This window comes from Mauremys reevesii, linkage group 7 (assembly GCF_016161935.1).
Source record: "Mauremys reevesii isolate NIE-2019 linkage group 7, ASM1616193v1, whole genome shotgun sequence".
NCBI classification, from domain to species: domain Eukaryota; kingdom Metazoa; phylum Chordata; order Testudines; family Geoemydidae; genus Mauremys; species Mauremys reevesii.
In genome coordinates, this window is record NC_052629.1 from 73064318 (window position 1) to 73088505 (window position 24188).

The window sequence follows — 24188 nt, forward strand, 5'->3', positions numbered from 1 at the left end:
ACAGTGAAGAAAGAATTCCCCAACTGGCCTCCCATCATTCCTGTCTGGAAGTTTGTGCTTCAGACTCACTTCATTTTAGGTGGGTGACCAGAGGCTTCAGAGCCTGCAAAAGGTTGGTTGGCTATGTGTGTAGGGGGATGCTACTGCAGCCTTAGAAGAGATTGCAGGTAGGTGGTGGCATGGGTGTGCAGAAAAGCATTCAGAGAAGTGCCTGGTTGCAGTACTGCAAGTAGCTAGGTGGGTCCCCAAATGTGTTACTCTGTACGAGGCACTGCAACATCTATATGGCCCTGGGTAGATAGCAGCTAAGCTCCAACACCCTATTCAGGCAGCTCTTCCTCCAGTTGACTCACCCCCTTATGGAGAGAGAGCCTTGCAAAACCCCACCCCTTTGGCAGAGGAAGGCACTCTATGTAGCTGTCACAGGCAGAACCATCAGAGATGTTCTCCAATACATCCACAATATCCTTTTATTCCTCTGTGTCTTGGTGTGCTGTCCAATGGTAGGTACTGACAGGAACCTAGGTAGATTAATCTCTATTTACTAGTGTATTTGCCACGGTGCTGATATTAGTCCCATGTCATTACAGCTGTTCATGAATAATTTCATATTGAATGCAATGTAGTAGCAGCAAATGTAAGAACAGAGTTAAATAAAACATTTGTACACATCAATCAAGCTGCATTAATGCGATTAGCTAGAAGGATTTCACTGCTATCTGTGAACTTTCATGGTATTTTTAGGATGCTTAAAACACCAGCTTGAGAAATAGAATTGAAGAGAATAAATATGAATTATCTGGTATGAGTTACATAAGGTGCTTTTAGTATCTGGCACTATTTTAAGTTGCTGTGGAATCCAATTCCATCTTATTACCAACTGAGCCTTTGTCTGATGTATTAGATCAAAACGTATTCCTGTCTCTAAACACTAACAGCAGCACATTCAGTCCTCTGGATTTCGGCGTCTAAAGTGGGTGTTGCAGGAAACTTGGCACCACTGCTCTTTATAGAATAATAAACACAGATGATGTTGCCTTGGGTTTCATATAGACTTGGATGCTGTTGCTTCATATCAGATGATTCATAGACAAATGGTGACTATTAGCTTTTAAAAATAACATTAGTAGTTGAAGAAAATGGAAGAAAGATGCTTGCCAGGTTTCACAGATGGCCCAGGGTGGTAGGTCCTTTTTTTTACTTTGAGCTGACAGAACATTTTGCACTTCATTCTTCCAGTGGCTGCATTACACTGTTGTGTAATTTGACTATTTTTCTCTTTTCCAGTGGGCTGGAACATACCTGGAGAGCTGTAGTTTCTCCTCTTCCATGCTTTGCTCAAGGTATGTTCTTTACAAACTCCTGTTCTCCACATGATCGGTATCAAATGCAGATTATGGAAAGGTCCATTTTGATAAAAGTAAGCTGCAAAGCTATTGGCAAAAGAATATTCATCTTTATTTCTGCTTTTGTGTGTCTCTGCATCCTGTTTTCTTGATTTGGGGTCTAACATTTTAAAGCACAAAAGAAGGGTTCAGCCTAGGAAATGACACTGAATTAGAGCATGACATTGAGGAGTTGGGTGAACTAACTGTGCAGACTGAGTAGCTGTGTCACCCTGGTCCTCTAACCTGGGGTGCCCTTTACACTGCTTTGCTGCTGTAGCTTCCAACCTGGATTCCTCACAAACAGCCTCCAGCATGTAAGTCACTTCCAGCTATGTCTGTGTGCTGCAGCCAGATTTTGGCTCTTACTAGCCTTGGTTATGCTGCAGGGTGACCCCAATACAATCCCAGTCCCAGATCTTCCCCCAGAAACATATGTCTTGTATTGCCCAGCCCTCTCCTGGACAGTACAAATATGTTAAGTCCATTATTCCTTTTAAGGGAATTTGCACACAACATGATACTCCAAATGGATTTACCCAGACACTTCAGCTTGCACACTGGATTAGACTAAACAGTAAAACAAGTGTATTCACTACAAAGAGAGAGATTTTAAGTGAGTCCAAGTAATGAGGCATAAAGGTCAGAAATGTTAACAAGAAAAATAAAGGTAATATGCTTACTAGTGCCTAAGTTAACAAACTATATTCAATTCAAAACAAAATTTTCTCACATGCTTCAGCAATCTGACTAACCACACTCTTTAGATCGGGGCGGGAGGGGGGGCATTCCCCAGAGTCCAATGGCTGCTTCCTTTGTCTCTTCAAGTGCAGTGAATGCGATAGGCAGGGAGTGAGAGGGTGTGCCTTAGGATTCTGGCCCTCCTTTTTATAGTTTCAGTCCTCTTAGAAAAACATTTCCAGCCGAGCACCAGGAGCCACAGAGCCTATGTGGAAGGATGTTTCCTGATGGGTTTTTATATCTGTTTGAACATCCTTTGTTGTCCCTTTCTTTTTGATGACTCTGTTTATTGGTTAAATTCAAATTAAGCCAATCACACATTCCTTTGTTTAGGACAAACCTATTTGCCAGCTTCTGTGTGGACAGGACTGTGGGGTTTGGAATACACCTCTATCCTGATGTAACGGCAACCTGATATAATGCGGGTTTGCATATAATACGGTAAAGCTCCGACACACTGCTCTGAGCAGCATGTTAAGGGTGCCGGACCAGGCCGGGGCCGAGGGGTTTGATAAGGGGCAGAGAGTCTTGGGGGCAGTCAGGGGCTTCCCCTCCCCCAAGGTCTGGGGGGCAGGAGCTGTGGGAGGGCACTTTTGGGGACCCCTCAGTCCCAGAGTGGCCCGGAGGATTAGCGGGGGGCCGGGAGCAGCCCGCTCTGCTTCCCTCGCTCCAGCCCCAGCCGTGTTGCTCGGGGGAGGGGGTTTGGGGGAAGGGATTCCCACCCCTGCACTCACCAGCAGTGGTGGGAAGCAGAGTAACCCGGCCCCAGCCCGCTCCACTCTGCCAGTTTCCAGCCGCAGCGCTCCGCTTCCCGCTGCAGGTGAGTACGGGGAGGGCATCCTTTCCCCAACCTCCACGCACTCACTGGCAGCAGGAAGCAGAGCGCCGCGGCTGAGAGCTGGCAGAGTGGAGTGGGCTGGGGCCGCCTTGCTCCGCTTCCCGCTGCCGGTGAGTGCGGGGGGCATCCTTTCCCCAACCTCCCCGCATTCACCGGCGGCGGGAAGCGGAACAGCCCAGCCCCAGCCGTGGTGCTCCACTTCCCGCCGCAGGTGAGTGCAGGACCTTTCCCCAGCTGCCCCCCAGCGACACGGCTGGGGCTGGGGCCGGGGCAAGGAAAGCGGAGCGGGCTGGGGCCACGTCGCTCGACTTCCCGCCACAGGTGGGGGGGGGGGCATCCTTTCCCTAACTTCCCCGCACTCACCGACAGCAGGAAGCGGAGTGCTGCAGCTGGGAGATGGCGGAGTGGAGCGAACTGGGGCCGTGCTGCTCTGCTTCCTGCCACTGCCGGTGAGTGCCTGTCGGGGGGGGTGGGGGTGGATAGGGGTCGGAGCAGTCAGGGGACGGGGGGCTGGGTAGGAAGTGAGGTCCTGGAGGTGATTAAGGAGGGGAGGGTCTCTGGAGGGGGCAGTCAGGGAACAAGGAACGGGGGTGGGGGGGCAAAGCAAGTTTGATATAACGCAGTGAGATTTTTTTGTCTCCCGAGGACTGCGTTATATCAGTGTAGAGGTGTATGTGTTAATAACACCATACAGAGGAATCTTATAACTTCACACAGTGTTGCCACACATATTTTACCAGGACAATACTGACCAGCAAATTATTAGTTTTTAAATGACTCCTCACAAGACATGCCTTGTACAAAAATCACACCTCTGTAGAGTGTGAACATGGGGGTGTATCCTGTCACACTCACCTTGTGATAATTATTACTTTGCAGCCAGTGTAGACTGGGGCAAGTCATGTTCAACATTGTATCATCTGGTAATCGGTAAACCCTTGGCCCCAATAGGTTAATTCATGACCAGCTCAACCTTATCTAAACTGATTGCAAAAGCCATAGTCAATATCTCGTAGTTAACGTGACCTCTCAAAGTTGTGCTCTAACTCAGTGTAATTTTCTGGTGAAAACAATCCCAAATGGAAGCAATGCCCCCTTCTCTTGCTTGCCAAGAACCTAATCTTGCTAGTCCTCCTGTAGTATTAGCGGTGGTGTCCTGCTCCCACCCCACCGGCTCAGTGGGAGGCCACTCTGCTTCACTACATTCGCTCAGGCATTGTCCCGTTTCAAGAGAGTAGCGATTCAAGTGTGGGGATTGAGGCCCCTGTCACGGAGTGTGGGGGAGTCAGGGCCCTGCACTCACCACTTCCTGCGATTCATCGTGACTCTCAGCCAGCCAGTAAAACAGAAGGTTTATTAGACGACAGGAACATGGTCCCAAGCAGGGCTTGTAGGTACAACCAGGATCCCTCAGCCAGGTCCCTCTGGGGGGCAAGGATCTTAGACCCCAGACTTGGGGTTCCCTGCTTCTTCCCAGCCAGCCCCAAACTGAAACCAAAAACCACTCCAGCAGGCTCTCTCCCCCTCCTTCTCACCCGGGCAAAGGTGTCGACTCGCCCCACCCCCTTTCCTGGCTCAGGTTACAGGCTCAGGTACCGTCCCTCACCTAAAGTCATCCCCTGCTCTCCCATCCCCCATGCAGACAGTCCCAGTAAAACTAAACAACATTCCCAGGTCAATCCACTCCGCTCCCTACTGCATGATAACGTACAGCAAACAAGCAATCTCAGGGATCCGGCCCTCAGGCAGGGTAGAGGAATCAAATAGTCTTGGGGTGCAGATCCTCAGGCAGGACAGAGCAAACAGTCTTAGGGTTCAGGCCCTCAGGGAAACAATCTAGGGGCTCAAACCCTCAGGCAGGGTTGGAGCAACAAACAGTCTGTCGTCCTAGCTCTAGCAAATGGCAGACAAATGCAGGCACTTGGCCTAAGGTGTGGAGGCTGCCACCCAGGGGTGGGGTTGGCAGCATGGGGTAATGGGACCTGGCCCACCCTACTCCACCAGGTCTGAGCCCAAGGCCCTAACAGTGGCAGAGTGTTCCACCACTGGGTCAGCAGGGATCCACCTGAAACACAGTGACTGGTGTTTGGGCAGCACCACAACCAGACTATATCGGCTTTCCCTGGGCTATTTCCTATTCTACCACCATCATGTATCTGCGGCTCGAGGTCGTCCCCCACCTCTTCAGGGTATGTGGCAAGTAGCAGTCCTGGCAGCTCTTCGCCTGGGTTGGCCTCCTCCAGGGCAGGGCATGGTGCAGCATGGGTTCTGCTCTGGGGATCTGCAGCAGGCTGGAGACATCTAGCTCAGACTCAGCTGGGTTACAGCAGACCCCACCTTTTATACTTCCTGTACTGCACCTTAGCTTCTGGTGGGAGGGGTGAGCCTGGCCTGGCTCCGCCCACCAGGGAATCAGAGTGGCTTCTCCCCCTTGGGTTTAAGACCAATCTTTACTCCAACCTGCTCTGTGGCTTGGAAGAGCTAAGACTCAATCAAATACGCTTATTGAAAATGTAATGTAATAGGTTTAAACCAATAAGGTTTAATAGAAAATTAACAAGTTTCTCTAGAAATTACTCTTAAAACCCAGCAGAATTTAACAGAGAATGGGACCCTTTCTATAGATTTTTCTGAGCCTTCCTGTAGAATCCTGTAGCATGGATTTCATTTTCTGTACAATTCTGGAGGATGGTCTGAAAAGCCTATATACAATTAGCGTTTCCTATTGAACTCTATATACATTTTCATAAGGGAACATTGGTCAAGTCGAGCTGGTAAGCAAAGAGAGGAAGGACATACTTTTTCTCCCTCCCAAAGAGGAGGGGTAGAGTCAGGAGAATCTGCTCTCTGGACTGTCATACCCTGGCAAGCCTGGAGCATTCTAGTCGGAACTCCCACTACACACCTAATTCTCCTCTCACCCATCTTTGGTGGCACCTTCTAGCAGCACAGCTCCTTTGGGAGCTGTGGGGAGGGAGTAGCTTGCAGGAGACTGTGCCTCTGCTCTAGTGTTCCTAGGTTCATGGGATTTCTGTAAGAAACTGTGGCAATCTGTGCATTTGGAAGGAAGTGTCCCCTACCGTCTATTTGTGGGCACACAAATCTTTCTTCTTTGTCTGCAGCCCTCACCATCAACAGAAGAAAAGAGCTGAGAATGCTAGAGAGTGAATTTACACTGTTTTCTCCCATGTAACGCTCATCCTGCTGTGGGTTGTTCTGGAGGAGTGAGTAATATACAATAGGCCTTTGTCTTCACATGGATTTATTTGTTATTTTTAAGTCTAAATGTCTAGTTTGACCCTGATCAGAGATCTGAGAGAGCTCTTTTTTTCCCCTGAGGCTCAGCCGTTCATCTTTTCACATACTCCTCTGAGTGTACAAGATTTCATAAATCTCTTCAGTGCTAGAATTAAAGCGAATTATTCTCATTATGTCTGAGTCAGAGCCTTTTACAGTTAGAATGAACTAGAGAGGAACCAAAATAGATATAAGAAGGTGGGGGCTGAGATTTCTATGGAAAGGTTAGGTATTTTAGTGGCTTCTGTGTAGGCTTCTTGACAAAACCAGTTCTGACTCGTGCACTGTCATACATGTGAAGGGCCAAGTTCTGTCCTCAGATCTAGGTATACAGTTCTCATTGGCTGCCATATCTGTGAGGCACTAAATAAGCTATTTAGAATTAGGCACTAAATTAACTATTTTTTGCTTTGCATCCTTGTAACCAAATTTTCTGGATGAACCCCCCACTCTGGTTTATTGTAACAATGTAGTACTGTTGGGCCATGTGAATGAATGCAAACTAATTTTAACTTGAAAGTACTGTTCTTCCAGTGATGTCCCTGTGGGTGCTCCACTGTAGGTGTGGCAGCGTCCCCTGTGCCTGGGATCAGGGGATCTTCATCAGCAGTGCCCATTGGACCGCACATGTGCCCATCGCATGTATATGTAGCACTATGCGATCCGACTGCCCCCCAGTTCCTTCTCTACCACCTATGGTCTGGGACTAAATCCACAGCATAGCCTGCGTCTCCTTTGACCTCTTAGATAGTGCCTTACCTGTTAGTTGTAGTGTAGTTTACTAGTTACTTTCCTTTTCTTGTTCTCTCCCTATTAAAAAACAACTTAATTTTTCCTTCCTACTTACCCTCCTCATTAGCTCATAGCTTGGGACTTTGTTTTCCTGCTTTCCGCCCTTCCCGACTGGGAAGCTTTCTCCCTCACCTTTGTGTCTGGATCTTCCAAGTTGAAGAGGTGCATTTCCTGCTAGGATGCCTTCCCAGTAACTGATGGTTACCCACAGTTCATCCGTTGCCTGGGAGGGGGACAGGTCCCACAGAAGTGTACCCAATGCCACCTGATTGCGAGAGTCAGAAATGACCGGGACATTCACCTATGGCTTCTCCTCATGGAGAGATCATTGCGTCTAGACCGGACATTATTTCTTCCTAGTACTGTTGCTTATAAAATATGTAGTGTGGCTTGTACATTTAAAAGTGTCCTTTAAAATGATTTCTCCCCTAAATAGATACACTTCCCTGTGTGGAGGTCTTTGCACAGTCACCCTAGTGCAAGGACCCAGTGGAGAGCAGCACTAGGGTGACTGTGCAAAGACCTCCACGCAGGGAGCTTTGGGTCGTGTACTTTCAGTGCAGTGCATGGAGAAAGAATGGATAGCAGAGTTTCTGTAGACATTTCTGTTGTGGGTTGCTGGGCTCTGCTCAGTAACTTGTTCCACATACAGCACTGCAGGAACACGACACCAAAGGGGCAGTTATCAAGATATCACAGCCAGGGTGACATGACAACTCGCTCTCCCATTTGGCACATGTGTGGCTCAGTCCCAGAACCCATGCTAAGTCTTTCCTGAATGTGTTTACTGACTGTGAAATCCTGGGTGTGCAAAAGGGGAAGATACCCCCTCCTCTAAACACTGCTGGTCTTGCACCAGCCATCTAACATGGTAATTCATGTTCTTTGCATATAGGCTGGATTTTAAAGGACTATGAATTATTTGTCCCTGCTGAGAAATACATGCTCTAGTTTGGTTGTTAAGGGCCTACAGGTGACTAGCTCTCATATGGGGATGCGAGGGGGCACAATTACAGTCCATATGTTCTCCTCAGTGCCAGGACTGTGTACTGGTACTGCCCCTGTCGGTGGATGCAAGCCATCTCCAAAAGAGCACAGGCACTATGACCCTTTTCTTCTCCAACAGCCAGCTGGATCTAGTCTCAGGAATATTAAAGGAATTGCAGCTGTTACTTTTGTCTACCTGTGGCTGGTTCCAGGGTCTGGCCCTGAGATCTGGCTGACTGGTGTTAGCAGCATGAGGCTAGAGATACAACTGCCCCACTTGATTTTCTCCATTAACACCACAGTACTTTATTCTTTGCCCTGGGCCCAAGGCCAAAGTGTCTTTCATATTCTTGTGCATTCACTGTTTGTTCTGAGCTGTGTTTTCATGTGACACTGAAGCATCAAGCTCCTACTAGGCCCTTGAAAGGAGGCCTGAAGTTCCTGCTTCCAGCTGAATTCTGTATTTTAAAAGATGCTAATAAGCACAGTATTCAATGCAGGAAGAACCAGATACTCTAGGATGTAAATACAGCTTTACACAAATGAAGCTGTTTTGTGCAGTTTGAGAAGCAAACACCTTTCTCTGTCCAGAAAAGTAATAAAATACCCAGGAAGTTACTTTTTTCTCCTCCTTTCCTCAGCCACTGCAGTCATTTTTGATACCCAGGTATTGGAGGAGTTACTGGACATTTAGCTGAATGCAGCGATTCTTTTCAAAGCATGCTTGGAATGTGAGAAATCACACATTGGAGATTTAGGCCTGGTCTACACTAAAAAGTTAGGTCGAAGTAAGCTGCCTTAAGTCAACCTGTTAATGTATACGTCTCCACTGCTGGGTCTTTACACTGACCTAAGTTGCCTCTAAAGTCGACTTCTGTAATCCACCTCTGTGAGAGGCATAGCACTTAATTCGATTTTCATGGGTCAACTGCAAGGTAGTGCAGACACAATGTTGTGTAATTCGACTTAATTGGCCTCTGGGTGGTGTCCCACAATGCTAATTTGTGACCTCTCTGGAGATCATTCTCAACTCTGCTGCACTGCAGCCAGGTACACAGGAAACAGCCCCTCCCCTGCTAAAGCCCTGGGAAGTTTTTCCCATTTCCTGTTTGATCAGCATTGGGAGCATTGAGAACAGCTGATCATGGAGACTACATGCCCCAAACGCGCTCCAGCCCGGTCTGCACAGGAGATGGTGGATCTCATCGCTGTGTGGGGAGAAGAGTCTGTGCAGAAGAAGCGCTGACATCTATTCAAAGATCGCTTGTGGAATGGGGGAGAAGGTCCACATGAGGGACACACAACAGCGCTGTGTGAAAATAAAAGAACTTCGCCATGCATACCAAAAGGCAAGGGAGGCGAACAGTCATTCTGGTGCTGAACCCCACACATGCTGTTTCTACAACGAGCTGCATGCGATTCTCAGCAGTGGATCTACCAGCACCCCCACAAGCAGTGTGGACACCTCACAGGTGTGAGTCTAGGGACAACAAGGAGGATGATATGGTGGATGAGGAAGAGGAGGAGGAGAATGGGAGACAGGCGAGTGGTGGATCCATTCTCCTCAAGAGCCAGGAAATATTTTTAACCCTGGAGCCCTGTGGGTCGCAGGACATCATGGTGGCTGACTGTGATGCTGGAGAAGCATCACTCATGAGTATACAGTTACAATCAAAGTCCAGTTAAACTTTAGTGGGCACACACATTTAGTGGTATTGCATGGTTACTGTGAAGAAAAAGTGAGGTGCTGTGGCTCTCTGCTTACAAGAGGCTGCTCCAGGTATGCAGAGGGTGGCCCCTGAAAAAGAGTGTTTATGTGGATTGGGATAGCCCAGGAATCCTCCATGGATATCTCTAGGAAACTTTAATGGAGGTACTCTACAATCCTTTGCAGGAAGTTTCTGGGCAGGGCAGTCTTATTTCTTCCATCATGGTAGGACACTTTCCCACACAACTCCTGAATTAATTCTACTGGCATCATTGCAGTACACAACATAGCAGCATAAGGACTGAGTGTATACCCAGACACTTGTAGCAGTTCCTTCCTTTCTTTCTGCCTGTTACCCTCAGAAGACCGATATCACATAGGGTTGCCTAGGAGAAATGGGGGTAGTTCTCATTAAAAGTGCTCTTACAAGAAAAAAAAAGGGCATGTAGACCCACCCCACGCCCCCATATTTCAGATCGCCAAACCACACAGCCGCTAATGTGCCTTTACTGTGTTTGGCGTGGGCTGGCAAGTAGTTTAAAGCAGCTGATAGGGGACTGGGGCCCCACATGAGAGATTCTGCAGTTTGGGAGTGAAAACATTTCCCTCCCTCCACCCTGTTCCTAAACAGCTTCCCGTGGTGCTATGGGGAAGGGCCATTGTTCGACTAGCTACCTCTGCTACCAACATGAGCTTGCCATAAACTTCTTTAAAGTGCGGTCACCCATGACCCAGAGGGGCTTACTCACCATGGCTTGAGCAGCAAAACAGCACAGTGAATGGTTACAGATTCTGATAATGTTATGGCTTGCACCTAGTGTAATAATGGTGGCTTTTTTAATGAAAATGGCCTTGCTATGGAAACATTTTATTCATGTACAGTGGCTCTTTTATTTTTTCCCATGAGTGACAGCTGGAAATGTGTCCTTTGGCATATCATCAACACCTGAAAGCAGACTTTCACTGATTAGCAGGAGGAGAAGAGAAAGCAAGAGGGCTTATTCACCGAAATACTGAACGCCTCTGGGACAGTTGACACAGAGCTGAGAGCATGGAAGATTTCACTGTCCGAGAAGTTAGACATGGACATGGAGAGCAGGAAAGCTTCAAATGAGCAAGAGCATGCAGCGCAAGATGAGATGCTTCAGATTATGAGGGACCAAACAGACATGTTGAGCTGTCTGGTTGAACTGCAGGAACAGAAGCAGGAGGGTAGAGTCCCTCTGAAGACCCTGGTAGACAGACAGCCAGCATTGCCTGGTGCAGAATCACCCTCCCCCAAGCATTCCCTGAGGTGTAGGTGAAAAGTCCATTATCCTTTTCACTTAACTCAGGGGGAAGGTACAAGGAACAGAAGGTGCCCATTCACAGACCTTTGATGGTCTGGAATGCGGTATTATATTATGCAGCTGAAAATGTTTCTCCCGTTCCAACTTTACAACCCCTTTTCCCCAAGGTTACCATTTTTTCTGTTTTCCCTCTTTACTTATATTTGTTAAATAAAGTAAATGGATTCGAGAAATAAATGTTCTTTATTGAGTAGAAGCAGTGGTCTTGGGTGTGGGAGTGGCTTTACAGGGACAGTGATACAAGGCAGGTGAAGATTTGGGAAATGGGGGGGATAGCTCAGTGGTTTGAGCATTGGCCTGCTAAACCCAGGGTTGCGAGCTCAATCCTTGAGGGGGCTGTTATAGGGATCGGGGGCAAAAATCTGTCTGGGGATTGGTCCTGCTTTGAGTAGGGGGTTGGACTAGATGACCTCCTGAGGTCCCTTCCAGCCCTGATATTCTATAAAGTATGACACAGACAAGCAGCTCACATTACTGACACATTATTGAAACAGCTTTTGAAAGCCTTGTGGATATGCATGCCCCTTGCTATGCTCTTCTTATTGCCCTGGTGTCCAGCTGCACAAAAATGGCTGCCATGCAATCTGTCTCAACTGCCCACCCCTGCAGAAAATTTCCCCCCTTTTTTCACAGATATTATGGAGCACACAGCAGGCAGCTATAATCATGGGGATGCTCTCTTCACTAAGGTCCAACCTTGTTAGTAAATGTCTCCAGCGCCCTTTCAAATGACCAACCACCATTCTGCACTTGCTGAGCCTATAGTTGAACTGTTCCTTACTGCTGTCCAGATGGCCGGTGTATGGCTTCATGAGCAAGGGGTACGCTGGGTCTCCCAGGATAACTATAGCCATCTCAACATCGTCAGTGTTCATTTTATGGTCTGTAAAGAAAGTCCCAGATTGCAGCTTTTTGAACATGTTCCTAAAGATGCGTGTGTCATGAACCTTTCCTGACCATCCTATGTTGATGTCAGTGAAATGCTCCCTGTGATCCACCGGCACTTGCAACACCATTGAAAATTATCCCTTTTGGTTTACATACTCTTTGGCAAGATGATCTAGTACTAAGATGGGGATATGTGTGCCATCCATCACCCCACCACAATTAGGAAACCCCACCATGGCAAGACCATCCACTATGTCCTGCACATTTCCCAGACTCACTACCCTTCGTAGTAGAAGTCGATTAATGGCCCTGCACACTAGGAGCACAGCAGCTCCCACAGTTGATTCCCCACTGACCAGTAACTGTCTGACATTGCAAGCTTCCAAATAGCGATCGCCACTCACTTCTCCACTGTCAGAGCAGCTCTCATTTTTGTGTTGCTGAACTGCAGGGCAGGGGAAAGCTCTGCACAAAGTTCCTGGAAGATGGCCTTCTGCATTCGAAAGTTCTTCAAACACTGCTCATCATCCCATACCTGCAAAACAATGTGGTCCCACCAGTCAGTGCTTGTTTCACAGGACCAGAAACGGCACTCAACAGAGTGCAGCTGCTCTGTGACTGCCAGCAGCAACTGTGAATTGTTTTTTTTTTCAATGGCTTGCAGCAGGGCTGCTGGCAGGACATCACTATGTTCCGCATGGCAGACCCTACTTCGCTCTGGAAATACTGCAGAAGAAGGTGTGAGGTGTTTGAGATGCTCAAAGCAAGAGTGCACAACTAGCAAGCTCCATGCTTCTTGGGTTATGGCATACGTGCAGCGGTTTTAAGGTGTGAAAACCACTGGGTTGTTTGCCATTGAGCACAGTGCATCATGGGATGCCTACGCAATATTCTCATTCTCCCCTGCAACAATGTTTTGGTCCCATGAGGCATTGCACAAACTTCCCAAAACACACTGTGGCAAGTTGCACTTTGGGATAGCTACCCATGATGCACTGTTTTGTGCATCAATGCAGGCACTGTTAAGTGTGCTGTGTAGATGAGCTCTTTGACTGCTAAAAGGAGACTGCCAAATATCTGGCTTCCTAACTTCCTTGCCCTTTGTACTTTGCAACCTGATCCAAAGCCCACTGAAATCAGTGACAGGACTCTTCATTGACCTCCATGAGCTTTGGATCTGGCTCTAACTCTCACATTGTGCCTAGAGATTGGATTATTCATAGGTCTAGCCTGCAGATCAGTCTTTAGATGCCATAAGTATGTATTAAAGAGAAGGAGTTGGGATAAAATCTAGAGCTGTCGATTAATCACAGTTAACTCACGTTATTAACTCAAAAATATTAATCGCGATTAATCACCATTTCAATCGCACTATTAAACAATAGAATGCCAATTGAAATTTATTAAATATTTTGGATGTTTTTCTACATTTTCATATATATTGTATTCAGTGTTGTAATTGAAATCAAAGTGTATATTATTTTTTATTATAAATATTTGCATTGTAAAAATGATAAACAAAAGAAATAGTATTTTTCAATTCACCTCAAACAAATACTGTAAAGCATTCTCTTTGCCGTGAAAGTGCAACTTACATATATAGATTTTTTTTTGTTACATAACTGCACTCAAAAACAAAACAATGTAAAACTTCAGAGCCTACAAGTCTACGCGGTCCTACTTCTTGTTCAGCCAATCGCTAAGACAAACACGTTTGTATACATTTACAGGAGATCATGCTGCCTGCTTCTCAGTTTCTGGTGACATTGTAAATAAGAACAGGCATTTGCAAGATATTTACGTGACAGATATACTAAACATTTGTATGCCCCTTCATGCTTCAGCCATCATTCCAGAGGACCTGCTTCCATGCTGATGATGCTCATTTAAAAAAAAAATGTTAATTAAATATGTGACTGAACTCTTTGGGGGAGAATTGTATGTCCCCTGCTCTGTTTTACCCACATTCTGACATATATTTCATGTTATAGCAGTCTCAGATATAGCAGTCTCAGCACGTGTTCATTTTAAGAACACTTTCACTGCAGATTTGACAATGCAAAGAAGGTACCAATGTGAGATTTCTAAAGATAGCTATAGCACTCGAACCAAGGTTTAAGAATCTCAAGTGCCTTCCAAAATCTGACGGGGACAAGGTGTAGACTATGCTTTCAGAAGTCTTAAAAGAGCAACACTCTGAAGTGGAAACTACAGAACCCAAACCACCAAAAAGAAAATCAACCTTCTGCTGGTGCCATCTGACTCAGATAATGAAAATGAACATGTGTCGGTCGGCACTGCTTTGGATTGTTATCGAGCAGAACTCGTCATCAGCATGGACGCATGTCCCCTGGAATGGTGGTTAAAGCATGAAGGGACTTAAGAATCTTTAGCACATCTGGCACATAAATATATTGCAACACCGGCTACAACAGTGCCATGCGAACACCTGGTCTCACTTTCAGGTGACATTGTAAACAAGAAGTGGGCAGCATTATCTCCTGAAAATGTAAACAAACTTGTTTGTCTGAGCGATTGGCTGAACAAGAAGTAGGACTGAGTGGACTTGCAGGCACTAAAATGTTATGTTTTTATTTTTGTATGCAGGTTTTTTTTTTACATAATTCTACATTTGTAAGTTCAACTTTGATGATAAAGAGATTGCACTACAATACTTGTATAAGGTGAATTGAAAAATACTATTTTGTTTTTTTTTACAGTACAAATACTTGTAATCAAAAATCAAATGAGCACTGTACACTTTGTATTCTTTCCTGTAATTGAAATCAATATATTTGAAAATGTAGAAAACATCAAAAATATTTAAATAAATGGTATTATATTATTGTTTAACAGATGATTAATCGCGTGATTAATACTTTTAATTGCTTGACAGCCCTAATAAAACCATGCACTATATCCAATTGTCTTTTCTGCCCTTTGATCTTGTGGGGAGCCTTTCTACGCTTCAGACCATAATTGCCATCTGGATTGAACTCTCTCTTTCTATAATGCCTTTTTTGCACCTCAAAGTGTGAGGTGCAAAAAAGGCATTACGTGATCAAACTATTATAGTGAAACTCACTCTGTTATTTCCATAATAATTCTGTGAGGAGCTGCAGTGCTCGGATGGCTTCCATGGGAGTTGAAAGAAATCATCCACAGATGGAAAATGTACTGAATGTATTGATGCGCTACGTTGTTTTTGTTTTTGTTTTTCAAACTAGGTGGAGTGCACTTTGGAGATGAGAATAAAGGCATCATTAGTAGCAGAAAGTTTCACTTGATTGGTAGGAGAAACTTCTCTCAACACAGTGTTCTTTCAAAGGGGGTTGACTGGAAGGGATGATGTAATGGCCTGAGCACTGGATTTAGAATATCTAGAGTCTATACAACCACAGGTTTGATTCTTGGTAGAGCTGTGTCAGGCCTTCAGCCCTCTGATGTAGATTTAGGGGTTGGTGTCAATCCACAAAGCTCCATTTACTTCAGTGATTGATCTATACCAGCTGGGGATCTGGCCCATAAAGTTCCATGCAGTTTATGGATCTCTTGATAAAACCTAAAAATTTGAGGGCTTGTCTGCTCTGTAGGGATCTTGCTGAATTTATTTGTAAGAGGTGTGGTTTGACTTTGTCTCTATTGCAGAAGGGCTTCTTTGGTTTAGAAGGGTGCTGTGAAAATGTAACACTGCTGCAGGATTCTGTTAGATGGACATCCAAAGGAATACCGGTATATTTCATGGTGAAAAGGTAAACACAGGACTAGATTGGAGATGCTGAGCTTAAAAAGCAGGGTTGTGATTGGTTTGCCTCTTCGGGGCTATTATTTGTGCTTGTGAATATTAGTTAAGTGGTGGTAACCTGAAAAGGCATTGCAGTCTTCTAGACCTATGAAGGAAGAAACCAACCAAAATTCCAAAACTGAAGCTTATTGGTTTTCAAAAACAATTAATTTGAAGTGAAACAAAATAAAAACTGATTTGGCTTCATTCCAAAATTACCCTTTGAAAAATAAAAATAAATAAATAATCACCAAATGCTGTTTTCCCACATAAAAATGTGTTTTCAGGTCCCCTTTTTTGTTAGGAAAGTTTTGTTTGGTCAAAAACTTCAAGCAGCTCTAGTCATTTGTATGGCACCATGGATGTGTATAGCACTCTGCCAGTGCACAGGAACCTGAGGACTTTACACTCAAAAAGGTAACCCCAACCATATACTGCTAGGGCACACAGCGGTGTCCCAGCACAAGTTTCTGACTGCGTTTTGTTAAATGACTAATCCTTGGGATCTCTTTGTGCTGAATTGGGTCTTGGATTCTTTTCTCTCTGTTCTTCAGTCAGGATTGTGGCATCTTACAATTCCTCAGACTTTACTAGCCTATAGTCATCTAGTGCATGAGAGTTCAGATCATGGAGTTTATAATAATACCACCCTCCACAGCTCTAGGGGGCCAGTGTCCAGGCCATGTAAACACAAATGCAGATTTATTTAATGGTGAGGGGAATGGGTTAGCTTCAGTGGCAAACAGCACTCAACAAACTGCAATAGTACAAACTCCTCTTAGGGCCCAACCCAATGCCCACGGACGTCACTGGGAGCCTTTTCCTGGCATTCAGTGGGCTTTGGACCAGGCTCTCAATGCCATGCTGCCTTATCTACTGGGAGATGGAGTGTGGCTATACTGTAACCTCAGCTTTGGCCAGAGTGGACTGACTATTCTCAGGAAGCACAAGCATGCCTCAGAGGGTGGGCAAATTGAGTGGTGCAGGTGGCACACCAGAATCCCAACGACTTGACTGCATATAACTATTGCTCTTGATCTGTCCCAGGAGCACCTCAGAGCACGAAATGAACCTATTTGTGAGACGCTGCACTGGCATCAGCTGCTGAAATAAACTTGGTTTAAGAGTGTCTTCAATCCATGCTAAAGTCTGTGTGACCAGGCCTTCAGCTGCCCTGGTGATGACTGGGGGGAGGGGTGTATTTTACATCCAACATATACCCCACACCGTGTTCAGAGGCTCTCTGCAGGAGCACTGGTTCAGGCCTGCTTCAAAGGAAGTTGTCACTAACTGAATCTGGTGAGTCCTCCATCATCTAGGGGTCCTCAATTACTGACCTGTTCCCTTTTTGCTTTAGCTTAGGAGATCTCGACAAGGTTGCTGCACAAGGTGGAATCGCTGCTTACAATAGAAAGCCTCTTGCAGTGAGTCACATGAGTTTGTTGAACTCTCGCTGGTGTAATAAATGGAATATCTGAGTGCCCCTTGGCAGTTGTTTGGCTATCTACATTACCACCGCACTTGATGTATGTGACTTCCTAGAAACTTCCCTATCAGTCATTTCTTTAATGCCTTCTGACTTGCAAACCATAAGAGCTTTAATTTTAAAAGATTGGCTGCAGCTGAGGAGAAAAATTATGGCGTTTCCCCTGAGTCCCTAGCGATTCCTCTTCAAGATTTACAGTGTATCCTGGCATTAAAAAAAAGAGTCACAACCCTGAGTTAGAAGATGAGAAGGCAGAGAAAGCCCAGAAAATAAAGTGTTCGAAGATGCTGTTCATTCTGCATTTTTTCTCACTGTGGGTATTTGGGATGGGGGAAGGAGAAAGGAGGCAGAGGATGGATGGATGGAAAGACAGTGGAGGAAGAACCTCAGGGTCCTACGGTCTCCCTGCTCCCATGATTCGGGAGGGGAATGGGATTCTGTGGTTTCAGGCTAGGAAGTGGAGCATTGCTAATACGGACGGCTCTGAAGTGCCCCGAGTTTCCCAAAGGGATATTTCAGACCTAAGCATAAAGCCCTTTGCAGAAAATGTCCAGCCAGCAACACCACCTGTTTTAAACCAATGGGGCTGCCACTCACCTGCTTTTAGGGATCACAACTGTTGCTTGTAGGGCATGAGATCTAGTCACCTGAGTAGGTACGTAGGGGGCTGGGCAGGACTGTACTTGGATGGCTAGCCTGAGGCACACCCGTGGCTGCGCTGATATTTGTAGTGGAGCAGAGCTAGCACATGTATGTCTACCTGAGCTGGGAATGACATCTCCCAGCTGCTGTGGAGACATATCAGGGTGGTCCCAGCCCATTTAGGATTTATGAACTCCAGGTTCCTCTTTGTCAGGCTCTTTTGCAGCTTAAAGAAGTGAATAGGTATCAGAATTCCTTTTTTTTTAATGTGAAAAAAAACTAACAAGGAGAACAGTATAGATCTCTAGCTTGGATCCTTCCATTCTAGTGTGGATGGGCCTTTTCTTTGGAAATAGAAATTACTGAAAAATAATTAATCAGCATCCTTTTTCAAAAATATTTAAGGACTTCACCTCTTCCCACCCATAAAATCCCTACTGTCATCAAATTTAGCCTGGAAATAAGGTACACATGTTTAACAATAAGGGTAATTACCATTGGAACAATTTACCAAGGTTGTGATGGAGTCTCTGTCGCTGATAATTTTTAAATCCAGATTGACATAAGAAGGCCATACTGGGTCAGACGAAAGGTCCATCCAGCCCAGTATCCTGTCTTCTGACAGTGGCCAATGCCAGGTGCCCCAGAGGGAATGAAGAGAACAGGTAAGCATCCAGTAATCCATCCCCTGTAACCCATTCCCAGCTTCTGGCAAACAGAGGCTAGGGACACCATCCCTGCCCAACTTGGCTTATAGCCATTGATGGACCTATCCTCCATGAACTTACCTAGTTCTTTTTTGAACCCTGTTATAGTCTTGGCCTTCACAACATCCTCTGGCAAGAAGTTCCACAGATTAACTATGTGTTGTATGAAAAAATACTTCCTTTTGTTTGTTTTCAACCTACTGCCCATTAATTTCATTTGGTGACCCCTAGTTCTTGTGTTATGAGAAGGAGTAAATAATACTTCCTTATTTACTTTCTCCACACCAGTCATGATTTTATAGACCTCTATCATATCCCCCCTTAGTCATCTCCTTTCCAAGCTGAAAAGTCCCAATCTTATTAATCTCTCCTCATGTGGTAGCCGTTCCAGACCACTAATCATTTTTGTTGCCCTTTTCTGAACCTTTTCCAATTCCGATATATCTTTTGTTAGATGAGGCGACTGCATCTTCACACAGTATTCAAGATACGGGCGTACCATGGATTTATATAGAGGCAATATGATATTTTCTGTCTTGTTATCTATCCCTTTCCTAATGATTCCCAACATTCTGTTAGCTTTTTTGACTGCTGCTCTGCTCTAGGAATTATTGCGGGGGCAGCTCTGTGGCTTGTGCTGTGCAAGAGGTCAGATTAGATGATCACAGTTGCCCCTTCTGGTCCAGGAATCTATGAATCAAAGCCGACTCCTTGTTCTGTACTAGCTAGAGTCCTTAAGGGAGACATTTATTTCCTATTACTTCCATACAAAGGTCCTGCACTGAAATATTTTGCATACTTTTTCAGACCTGCAGGAAACATTAAACACACACAAAAGTACAGCTATGAAACCAGTCAGTTCAGAATCAGTGGGGGAATTGGTGGTTGATTTTCTCACAACCATGATGAATAAATCCAGTAGATTGCCTCGTTTTGCATAAATGTATCTTATTTCTAACTAATAATTAATACCAGCTGTTGAACCAACAGAGCTAGTCGGCAGCCTTGCCTTTGGATTTTGTAATATATTGAATGCTTGGTCTCTTTACATGGATTTTTTTCAATGTCTTTTATTTAAAAAAAAATCTTTTTACACACTTATTAGCTAATTGCTGCTAGGGGAACAGCCATTAACAAGCCATTGTCTAGTTACCTTAGGGTATGTCCACACTACCCGCTGGATCGGCAGGTAGCGATTGATCGATCCCCGCCGCGCTCCCCGTCGACTCCGGAACTCCACCAGGGCAAGAGGTGGAAGCGGAGTCGACGGGGGAGCCGCGGCCGTCAATCCCATGCTGTGAGTACGGGAGGTAAGTCGAAATAAGATACGTCGACTTCAGCTACGCTATTCTCGTAGCTGAAGTTGCGTATCTTACATTGACCCCCCCACACACACACCAGTTTAGACCAGCTCCTAGACCATTTGATAATATAAAAAAGGCATGTATGTATTTAAAATAATTTTGTTACAAGTACAGATTTCACTGCTAAAATGTGTTAACATATAGAATAACAGGCAGAGAGGGAATGTGGTCTAGTAGTTAGAGCAGGACTCCTCCGATCTGATCCTGCAAGCACACGTACACGAGTAACTTTATTCATTTGCAGTTACTCATGGGCATAGGTGTTTGCAGGACTGGCCCACTGGGTTATATTCTCATGTCTGGCCTGGCCCTTTTCCTGACAGAGGGTATGTCTACACAGCACCTGGAAGTGTGATTGTAACTTGGGTAGACATACCTGCGCTAGCGCAGCTAATAATAGTTGTGTAGCTGTGGCATCAGCGTGGGCTGTCCGAGCATGCCAGGAACCCTGGAGACAAATCGCATTCCTAGACTGTGCTGAAGCCCCAAGGTGCTACATCTTCACTGCTATTGTTAGCTGTGCTAACACGGGTATGTCTACCTGTGCTGCAGTCATACTTTGAGTTGCAGTGTAGACATACCCATAGTCACTTAAAGCTAAATTTCTGAAAGTGGCTGCTAATTTTGGATGTCGGGTTTGGATCCCATGGATGTAAAGTGGATTGCCACAGTTTTGCAGAGCTCTCCTTTTGAGCATCAGGTCTTGTCATGCATCCGACGAAGTGGGTATTCACCCACGAAAGCTCATGCTCCAAAACGACTGTTAGTCTATAAGGTGCCACAGGACTCTTCGCTGCTTTTACAGATCCAGACTAACACGGCCACCCCTCTGATACTTGAGTCCTGTCCTCTGTGTAGTGCGAAAGTTTGTCTCTCTCACTAACAGAATTTGGTCCAATAAAAGATACTACTTCATCCATCTTGCCACTCTGAACATCTTTTGACATTTTTGCTGGTAACCTTAGGAGTTTTTCTCCATTTATTAAATGGGCATACTGATACCGACAGCTTCTCCTTAGGGGTATTGTGAAGCTAAAGTGCAGTAAGGTCTGTGGATGAAAAGCACTTATCAATTTTATGTATTTGTATGTATTAATTGACTTTTGTAGTGTGCTTGGTGCTCTCTGGCTGGCAGACCCTATAGACAGGTCAAGTGTTATATTTCATGTGGATGTAGTTTGAAAAAGCACACACACTTGTAACACATTTGGAGAAAATCATTTGGGATGGGGAGATGTTTTAGGTTCATACTTTCCCTAATACTTTGTTATTTTGAAAATTGAAATTTGTTTCCAATCCAGTTCAGGATGTTACACTTAACTCATTTCTGAGATAACTTAGATACAGTGTCTACAACCGAGTACAGAGGGTGATTGAGACTATAAAGCAAAGCCTTAAAACCACTGGATTTTTCTGCCTACTGGAATTCCACAATGAAACCATTTTATACCCAAGGAATTTAAGGAGAAAAAGTCTGGACATCCTCTTCCTTCTTACAGCAGCTGTTTTCACTTTGTATTTTAATGAGTGGGCTGAACTAAAACCATCGGAGAAGGGCTTCCCCCTCTGGCACCCACACATAAAAGGCTTTGCTAATGTGTCATGCTTTTTGCCTGTGTGAAATGAGTAAATACCTATAGCTGGACAGTTCAAAGAAAGGGCTTCATTATGTTCTTGACGGTTAAGTTCTTTGGTACAAGCTTTTTTGGATTTCCCTGGATTTCAGTCTGATGTGCCTTTAGCCTCACAAAGTGAGTATTTAAACTGAAAATCTAAAATCTTTGCAGTCCTTTTTTAGGTTTTCCAGCATAAATAATTTTGGAGTCTCTGTTGATTTTGGAGGTACCTTTTGTTTGAACTACTGCATTATGTGTTCCCTGTTAACTGTAAACATCTTTTCTGCATGATTTATAATCATGATCCTTCTTTGTAAAATGTTTTGAGATCCTGGTCTGAAAGGATCTATATAAATGCAGTGTTGTTACTGTGCGGGAAATATAGTGGAACATGTTGATTTTCTTTACATTGTAAACACTAAATGTGATATATTAAACATTATTAACCTTGTTTCCAAAGGGAGTAGACTTTAAAGGTTAAGCTCTACCTTTTCTTAGATTGTTTCTGACTGTGCTGAGTGATTTTTATCCTGTATGTGTTGATCACTTGTCTAATCAGTCCGTTTTCTATGTGCTGAGAGCCGCTGCTTTTTGGATTTTAATTCAACTTTATATCAACCAGAAAATTTCCCATTCCTTTAAGTACCTTCTGATGCTAAACAGAACCGAGAAAATGGTGAAAGTGGTGTTCCTTTTTGCTGGTTTTCCTTCAGCGTTAGATCGCATTTGCTAAACTCAGCAAATAGCAGAATTCCCCCTAGAATACTGGGAAGCAGCCCAAAAAAAAAATCTATGGTTACATTTTGCTGGAGGTTTCTTGTAGCAGGTTGGTTTTTTTTAATGGTCTGCTGAAATACTTTGTTAGAACTACATTCCTGGCTGGTGCCATTCTCAAAAAGATAGCTCTGTTAAATTTACATAAATGAACCTCCACAAATCAAAAGTACAACAGAGCCACTCTGTATGTAACTGCAAATGCAAGTTAATTATTAGCAATAGAAGGGAAACCTTACTATTTACAAGCTAGATAACAGCATTTGCCTTTGAGGAATATTGTACAACATGGGGAAGCAAGAGGAGCTCAGTTTGTAGCCATTTAAGAGTGATTTGTTTTTCAAATGCTTTGCTAAAGTTACTGTCCCAAGTTGATAGAAAATAGGAGCTGAAACCAAATCAGGGATCCAAACATTCTTGAACTTCACATCTGGTTCTGAACTTCACAGCTATACCCTGAATCATCGATGGCTAGACCCAACTTGGTGATTCACGTCCATCACTCATAGCAGAGTTAAGTTATTTAAAGAGTATTAAGGCTAGATTCTGCTCTTGGTTACATCCTGAGTAATTCAGTGATTCCAGATTCAGTGATTTACACCAGTATGACTGAGCAGATTTTTGACGCCAGGTTTAAAATCATGTATGTGGTTTGTGTTTAATACTTTCATTGACTCTGAAATTAGAACTCTGGGCTGGATCCTCAGTCCTGTTCTGCCTGCCTTGCACTGCTCTGGCAACAGAAAGCAGCTGGCAGCCCAGTGGACCTGCTGAAGTAAGATGTTCCCCATCTTTGGATGGCATAGAGCTCACATGTCCAGCTCTAAGTGAGCCCTCCCCAGCTTCTAGTCTACAAGAGACATGACCATGCTGACTTTGCAGTCCAGGAATTCTCAGCTGCTGGAATAGCTCCTTGGGATTATAGGCCCCATGTATTACATAGAGCAGCCCTGAGGCTGCTCTAAGTCTTTGTCTTCATTAGGAAAAAATAAGTGTGTTCTTAACTTGGTTAGCTAACTCAAAGTAACAGGAGGCAGTTTGTCATTTTCATGCAAGTTAGCAGGTCAGGTTAAACCCCAGGTACTGCCTAAAGGCTTTAATGTAATGTGCTAACTCATGTGGAAGCTACAAACTACTTCATCTTCACTGGGATTTTACTATGATTTTACTGTGAGTTAAGAGCACGCTTGTTTTTCTAGTGAAGACAAGGCTTAAGTTACACTGGCTCAAGGATCAAGTAGCTGCAAAAGTGTCTAAAAGTGCCTTTTTTCATTCACATGATCTGGGTTACCGCTAAAGATCTCGCCCTATGTATATCATGACCGCTTTTGCTCTGAATGTTTCCATTAGGTATCTTTAATATACACACTTAATTTATTTCCATTCTTAAATCAGTAAAGGCGTATTTTCTGTTATTTATCATTGAAAATATCTTATGAGCTAACTGGTTCTAAATGAAGAGGAGACCCCTCGGAGGGCTTTATTTGGTGGGTGTGCCTGAGGAGACACTGAACTGTTTTTCTAACCACAGAGATTGATACAAGTTAGGCAATGTGACAATATTATTTAGTACCTAGTGCTCTGTGCCCCAGTTTCTTCTCAAAAGGGTGGATTCTAGAACTGCTATATGATTTGGCCACAGGCCTCCCTCCCTAGTGTAAACAGAAAGTCCAAGAAAACAAAAAGTCTTTTCACCCTCACTCAGTGTGTCCTTGTTAGCCCTCCTCCAGGGCTCCCCTGCTACCCTGTATCAAAGCTTGGCAAGTCCATTTGATCCCTTCTTCAGGGCTTCCTTCTTGTTCAAGTCTCAGGACTTCAGTTCCCAGCTCT

General features: G+C 44.7%; 1 protein-coding gene across 4 annotated transcripts in view; it reads left to right on the plus strand.

Annotated features, from left to right (window-relative positions):
* Positions 1-24188, plus strand: part of SORBS1 (sorbin and SH3 domain containing 1) — a 279323-nt gene that overhangs the window by 71985 nt on the left and 183150 nt on the right. For 3 of the 4 annotated variants that reach the window (XM_039547972.1, XM_039547970.1, XM_039547977.1), the window contains exon 2: positions 1288-1343. In XM_039547972.1, the coding sequence (XP_039403906.1) occupies positions 1330-1343 (14 nt within the window). In that variant the 5' untranslated portion in view covers positions 1288-1329. Of the gene's footprint in view, positions 1-1287; positions 1344-21261; positions 21720-24188 lie in introns of those variants that run through there. The other variant, XM_039547979.1, reaches the window with a different exon arrangement.